The sequence below is a fragment of the Zingiber officinale genome, chromosome 1A (genome assembly GCF_018446385.1).
Source record: "Zingiber officinale cultivar Zhangliang chromosome 1A, Zo_v1.1, whole genome shotgun sequence".
In the NCBI taxonomy this organism is placed as follows: domain Eukaryota; kingdom Viridiplantae; phylum Streptophyta; class Magnoliopsida; order Zingiberales; family Zingiberaceae; genus Zingiber; species Zingiber officinale.
Genome location: NC_055987.1, coordinates 186,533,340 through 186,540,830, shown reverse-complemented (window position 1 = coordinate 186,540,830; position 7,491 = coordinate 186,533,340). Strand labels below are relative to the sequence as shown.

The 7,491-nt window shown below is 35.7% G+C and overlaps 1 protein-coding gene across 1 annotated transcript; it reads left to right on the top strand.

Moving 5' to 3' along the window:
* The first annotated feature begins 2,241 nt into the window (after window positions 1–2,241).
* LOC122038706 (splicing factor YJU2-like) lies at window positions 2,242–7,177 on the top strand. Its single transcript, XM_042598595.1, has 8 exons — window positions 2,242–2,584; window positions 3,523–3,672; window positions 3,752–3,886; window positions 3,995–4,060; window positions 4,806–4,871; window positions 4,984–5,082; window positions 5,713–5,803; window positions 6,859–7,177. The coding sequence occupies exons 1-8, from the start codon at window positions 2,387–2,389 to the stop codon at window positions 7,053–7,055; spliced, it is 1,002 nt and encodes a 333-aa protein (XP_042454529.1). The 5' UTR covers window positions 2,242–2,386; the 3' UTR covers window positions 7,056–7,177.
* The last annotated feature ends 314 nt before the right edge of the window (window positions 7,178–7,491 follow it).

Here is a 7,491-nt window from a genome sequence, read left to right as displayed (position 1 = left end):
GTTGCCGTAAAAGGAGCATCCTCTGAACCGTAAAAGTGGTCAAGAGGATCTAGACTGACCGGCTTGACACAACAGTGAAGATAAAACGAAGGGAAATCACGGTTCGATTATTTGGTACATGATGTGCCGAGGTTGAATTTAATGGAAAATTTTTAATGGTAAAAGGAGCATTACTTATGCAAGAAGGACAACCATTAGTTTTTACTAGCAAAGCACTATCTCCTCTACATCAACAAATGTCAATTTATGACAAGGAAATGTTGGCCATCATATATGCCGTTACAAAATGGAGACCCTATCTTCTTGGCCGATGCTATCAAATACGAACTGACCATAAGAGTCTTAAGTTCATCTTGGATCAACGTATCTCAAATATGGATCAACAAAAATGGATCAAGAGACTTTTAGGATATGATTATGAAATCGTTTACAAGAAGGGGACAGAAAATACAGTAGCTGATGCTTTATCTCGTCTTCCTAACCAAATAGAGTTTGCTGCTATATCTTTAGTAACTTGCAAAAACTTGGACGGCATAAAAAGAGAGCAAAAGGAAAATTCAGCGGCACAGGCTCTCATCCAAAACATATTACAAAATTCATCGCCAGAACCCCACTATTCTTGGGATGCAGAATTTTTACGATATAAAAACAGAATTTTTCTTCCAACAAACTCAGTTGAAAAGGAAGTAATACTGGAGGAATTTCATTGTTCACCAATTGCAGGGCATTCTGGCTTCCTACGCACGTATAAACGGATTACAAGAGCTTTCTATTGGAAGGGAATGAAGAAAGACATCAAAAACTTTGTCGCTGAATGTGATATATGTCAAAGAAACAAAGGAGAAAATGTAGCAAGTCTAGGTCTTCTTCAACCCCTTCCCATACCTGAAGAAATATGGACCGACATTTCCATGGATTTCGTAGATGGGTTACCCACTTCACAAGGACAAACTACTATCATGGTGGTCGTTGATCATCTGACAAAATATGCTCATTTTTGTACATTATCGCATCCTTATACAGCTGCCCGTGTTGCTCAAGTATTTGTTGACATATAATCAAACTACATAGTCTACCAAGATCTATTGTCACTAATAGAGATCCGATTTTCACAAGTAAATTTTGGAGAGAATTATTCCAATTGCAAGGCACTAAACTTAATTTTAGCACCTCCTACCACCCACAGTCTGATGGACAAACATAAGTGGTTAATCTATGTTTAGAGAATTATTTACGTTTCTTAACTGGTGATAAACCCAAGGAGTGGGTTCGTTGGCTTCCATGGACAGAATGGTGGTACAATACGACCTACCACTCAGCTACTAAGATTACCCATTTGAGGTCGTTTATGGATGCATACCACCCTCAGTTAACTCATACACACGTGGATCAACAAATGTGCATCAAGTTGACCAAAACCTACGCACAAGGGACCAAATATTGCAACTTTTAAAAAACAACTTATGCAATGCACAAGCAAGAATGAAGCAACTGACCGACAAGCATCGTTCGGAAAGAGAATTTGCAATAGGAGATTGGGTTTTTCTAAGACTTCAACCATACAAACAAGTTTCAATTTGTGCTTCAACCTCTATGAAGTTGTCATCGAAATTTTATGACCCTTATAAAGTGATAGAGCGTATTGGACCTGTTGCTTATCGCTTGGAGCTTCCACAAGATTCTAAAATACACTATGTATTTCACGTATCTTGTTTAAAGAAGAAATTAGGCGATAAATTTACTCCTCAATAACACCTTCCTGAAGTGAATTCAGATGACGAAGTTAAATTTCAACCTTATGCTATTTTAGAAAGGAGACTTGTGAAAAAGAACAATCAAGCGACGGTTGAGCTATTAATTCAGTGGGACAATTTATCTATCGATGATGCAACATGAGAATTATATGATACCATTCAAGAAAAATTTCCAGAGTTTATTGATAAACAACCTTGAGGACAAGGTTATTTTGAAGGGCGGTGGAATGATAAGATCCTTTAATGGATCTATTCAAATAAAACCTTTAACTTATTTCTTTTTCTAAAATAAGTTTTAGAGTTTTTCTTTTTTTTAGAATAAGACATTTCTTTTGAAAAGGTAGTTTATGTCTCTATTTAAAAAGACGTTATGTAACTTTGAAAAGGTAAGTAATTTTATTTTTAATTAATCGATTTTATTTGATTATCGGAGGCGATCCCCTTTTCGTCTATCTCTTTTGATTTTTCCGGGCCCCCGGGTTCCTATCAAGCGTACTAGCTTACTTCCTCCTTTCCGCAGACTCGCGGCCGATCTCGGTTAGAAGTTCGTCTCTTCGCCCGTCGATCAATTGGAGCCAAAGATTCGCTGGCGTTGATTCCACTGCGGAGGAGAGGAGCCAAATCAAGCGAACATGGGGGAACGCAAGGTCTTGAACAAGTATTACCCGCCGGACTTCGATCCGGCCAAAATCCCTCGTCGGCGGCAACTGAAAAATCAGCAAATGAAAGTTCGGATGATGCTTCCGATGAGCATTCGCTGCGGCACCTGTGGTACCTACATCTATAAGGGCACAAAGTTCAACTCGCGAAAAGAGGACGTCATTGGAGAGGTGAGATGGTTTTCCCTTTAGCTCTTCTCGGCTATATCGCTTTTTCTTCTTTCTTTTTCCACAATGGTAACTTTGGTTATGTTAATAATCAAATGAACATGAGATCTTGCAATGCTGATCCCCCAAAACTTAGTACGTATTCTGGTATTTTTTTTTTCTGTTTCCTAGATTTGACTCAGCTTTTGTCCTAGAAATGTTAGTTAATTTTGATCCAGATGCGAAATCTTAGACATTAGGAAATGACTTAAATTCCAAGCTCGGATTACAGTGATACTCATTTTCTTCGATTTCCCCCAGACACCATGATTTTGATACCTGGACTTTGGGGGTCGTGTGTTATTTCGGATGTTCACGAATTTTTCTTCCACATGTAAGTTGTACCCTTTAGTGCCTTTTCGCAATGACAAAGTTCTATGGAATCAAAATTCTATTTATAATATTGGACCATATACCTGATAGTGTTTGGGAAACAAGAAGGTGAAATTTAGAATTCTATTATCCAAGAATTGGGATTTAGGATCCAATGACATCTAGGTGGTTATATTTTTGTGTTCTGAGATTTTCTGTAAACATGACTGTAATATGTTATAATACTAAACATTCTTATTGTATGATTTCAAACAGAATAAATGAAATTCTGATTCCTCACTCCATTTCAAACTTAAAATTTGCAATTATGATTTTTAGGGAACCTTTTCTTGACATGGAATTAAAATTATTTCTACAGGAATTGGTTTCGGATAAGTTGCTAGGCCTTTCTGTTTCACTATCAGCATTCAATTGTCATTATATAGTTGAGCTGACCAATTGCCTTTGTTTGCCTGATTAGTTCAAGCCCGTCATTTTTGTTAAAATAAACTATCAGGCTCAGTAACTCTTCTGTTGTAAATTTGATTCCTGTGGGAAAATTAGCCATCAATATATTTCATTCTTTGCAGACTTATTTGGGAATTCCAATATTTAGATTCTACATCAAGTGTACTAGATGCTCAGCTGAGATTACGTTCAAGACAGATCCTCAGAATTCTGACTACACAGTTGAATCTGGTGCTTCCCGTAATTTTGAGCCTTGGCGTGATGAAGAGGAGGTGAATGATTGCTTTCTTGCAACTTATTAGTTTGTACTGTATTCTGTTGTTCAACTTTGTAATTTTATATTCTTACCAGGTTGTTGACAAAGAGAAGAGAAAAAGAGCTGAAGAAGAGATGGGTGATGCTATGAAATCCTTGGAGAATAGAGCTATAGATTCCAAACAAGATATGGACATACTTGCTGCACTCGAAGAGATGAGATCCATGAAGGTACTTAAACTTTTTCTTCATTTATGATTTATGGATGACATTTTGAAAATTAGCTTTTTCAGGAAACAAATGGAAGGTTGTCCTAACCACTTTTGTTCCATTGTGCAGTCTAGGCATGCAACTGTTAGTGTTGATTTGATGTTGGAAACGTTAAAACAGTCAGCCTATGAAAAGGTAAATACTTTTATGATTCCTGTTTCTATCTCTCTCTTTTTTTTCTTTAGTTTGCTTCATGAAAGCATGCACATTTGTTTTTGGTGATATAATCTATCTCACTAAAAATTGGATCTGTATATAATGCATGTTTAATCATTATTTAAGACTCTGTCTCAGGACATCAAGCACTGTTTTGGAAAACCCAAATCAGTGAAAGGATATTGTATGGCATTATAATTTTACAAATATTAGCAACTTCCTATATTTGGTGAGATTTTCTCCCTTAAGGATGACATGTCACTCATATGATCACCTTCAAGTTTATGCAGCAAGTAATAATTCCTATGAGATGAATAAAATTGTAAAACTAAATAGATTCTTCTACTTGCAGTTTAAAAAGAGTTCCATACAATAGAAAATTTCTTAGATGGTATGGTATGAAAAAATGATGTCGATTTTGTAAATGTATTCTGTTAACTGTGACATCCTATCTAGTAATGGTGAGTGAACTTAAGTCACAACTTGAAGATAGTAGATATTCACTGTGTGGCTATATTTTTATGCCCAGAATCTGCTAGAGTTCCTTAAAATTTCTATTAGTATATCTTTCTTAAAAATTTTTGACATCATCTGGTATTTATCAGTATAAAGAATTGTATTATATTGGCAACTAATTGTAAGCTTATACTATGATTTTGAATCACATCAGTAATTGTCTTTTTTATTTCTTTTCTTTCTAAATAACCATCTTCTCCACTGACAGGAGAGAAAAATAATGGAAGAGCTAGATGAGGCAGATGAAGCACTCATTAAATCTATAACTTTCCATGTAAGTATCCAAGTATGGTTTCTATTTTGTTATTGCATTTGTAGTCGCTATATGTTTTCTTTTTCTAGGTGCTAAGGTTTTATAAAATCCATATGCCAAATTGCTATTATAGGGTTCAAAAGATTTTGTTCGAAGAATAGATGAGGAGGAGGATGAGGATGACATTGAGGAGCTAGGCAAGGCATCTTCTAGTCTAAGTGAAAGTTCAAAGGTATTTCATCATTATGTTTATCACTTGTTGTTGTTCTCTTTGTGCTGTCAATGAAGGTTGCTAGCATACTCTTGCAATATTCTTGTTTTAGTGTTCTAGCCTTGGAAGTTTCAGTTGTAAATATGCAACTAGTATTCAATGGTTGAGCTGGCACCAATATGATTTGCACTTCTTCATGTCATTCTGCATTCAGTCAGTTTCAACACTTGTATTCTTTTGTGGGATGGGAGATCCACAAACCATTTTGTGCCAATCTCCTTGTAGCTTGAATCTTGGCTTAGGAACTATAGAAGAGTGCCACAAACCTAAAATACATATAGGTGCACTCTGAGAATGTATGATAATGCTTTTTTTGCATTCCCAACTTGAGCAATGACTGACTCTAAGATAATTTCTTATATATATTTTATAAATAATTTACTTTGAACACCAGTCATTGTGTACTTATTATGCTGATTTTATAAGGTAGGTTTGACAACTTGGTGTTTGGGGTCTGTTATGATTTTATGACATATTCTAAATGATTGGTTTCCCCATTGCTGCGTCAGTAGTTAGAGCCACATCACATTTGTTTGTAGTGTTTTATGATTGTGGTTGAAATTGAGGTTGAGCTCATGCTTATTTATGTAGGGGAAGATTACTTTGGAGCCTCTAGCGAAGATGGAAAAAGCAACAGATTCTCTAACCAAAAGTACTGTTGCTGATTATGCTAGAGATGGAGGTATGCTTTAACTACTAGTAAAAGTTTCAGACTGGAAGTTCAACTTAAGAAGCTTCTTTGTTGCCATTTAAAGCACGCTATTTATAAATCAAACTCATAATTTGTTGAATAAAGAGGATCTTCCTTGTTGAATCGCTGGTAAATATATATAAAATCCAATATGAATATCATAAGATATGACCGACTAACTCCCTTCCTATGAGGCAAGGAAAGAAATAATGGTAGGGAAAGTGTAGATGTAACCCACCTTGATTCTCTCCTAGTTTCCCCTCTTTGAGGAAGCACAAATGCATTTTCTCCCTGCTCTTATTTTCTCCTCTATCCTTTCGTTCATAGGAAACACAGCCTAAAGTTCCATTTGTTTCATAAAAAGCTGGTTTCAAAAAAATGCTTTCTATATTTTTTTTGGTATTTGGCAAAAAGAAAATGCTCTAGTCTATAGGAAATGAATGTGCAAAATTGTAGCTCAACGTGTGGATATTGACTTTCCTCTTGAAAAGCCATTTCTTGGGTCAACATGTGACATCATTCAACCTTACACATTTATTCTTCCTTAGGGAAAGCATTTTATGGAACCCCGTCCAAGTGCATATTCTAACTTTCCTGGTACTTCCCATTTTATTTCAAAACTGTTCACTTTATGTCTGTATATGTTGAGATCTGAAATTGAAACTGAAGCTCTCGTTTTTTTGTTTTGGTTGTGTTCCATTGCCATCAACTGCCAGTAACATGTAGGTGAGCATTGTTTGCCGTGTTTTCTTTCACAGGCACAGCTTGCAATTTTTTTATCATCTTGCTTCTTCCTTGTTTCCTGAAAAAATATTGAAACAATTATTAGTGCAAGCTAAACCAGATATTTCAAATAAAAATTTGTTTGCATTAGCTATTGATATGAAAATACTTCAGATTATGCTTTTTGTACTAGTTGCTGTAATTCTACAAAATCACCAGAGAAGATATTATTTCTTGCTGACATTTATGAATTTTTCTCGAGTGATTTTTTATGTTTATGGGGTCTAATTATGATTCTTTTGTCTCTGTTATGGGAAAACTAGGTGGATCTGTGAAACGAAAGTTTATAGTGAAACCCAGATCGACTTTGGAGGTCACTAAGAAGCCTCAAATTGCAAGTGAAGATTCTGTCCCATCAAATAACGACGGAGATGGTGAAAAGCATGATACCAGGGGAACCCAGTCAACAAATGGACTTCAATCTCTCTTTCAAAACTACGGCAGTGATGACAGTGATTAATAGTTGCTTTCAAACTGGTTTATTCTTTTGACACTATACACATTTATATAAAATACATAGTAAGCTGTGTTGAGTTGATGCTGTATGCTTGTAGTGGTGGTACGTGTAGTCTTTCTTTCTCAGGAGTCTTCTTTGGCTTTGGTTTTATGCGGATGAGAATTAAAAGGATTGATGCTTGAGAGATTAATGGAGGTGTTGTGGAGGGAAAAAGAAATGAGAAGTGGTCTAAAGGAGATGAGACTTTGATAGTGGAGATGAGGATGGGCACAATGGGCTTGATAGTATCAATTTCAAGCAATTAGATTGTGGTTTAAACTTGAGCGTGATCCAAGTCAGGTTGGACGTGAGTTTGATTGTGTTTTTTAGATTCTCGTGACAAATTGGCATCATGTACCACAAATTATCAATTCATCTACACCAAAATATTTAACAAGGT

Coding starts and splice junctions, on each gene's coding strand:
- LOC122038706 (XM_042598595.1), top strand. CDS start 2,387: ATGGGGGAACGCAAGGTCTTGAACAAGTATTACCCGCCGGACTTCGAT. Junction 3,673..3,751: donor CTTGGCGTGATGAAGAGGAG/GTGAATGATTGC, acceptor TATTCTTACCAG/GTTGTTGACAAAGAGAAGAG. Junction 3,887..3,994: donor AAGAGATGAGATCCATGAAG/GTACTTAAACTT, acceptor TCCATTGTGCAG/TCTAGGCATGCAACTGTTAG.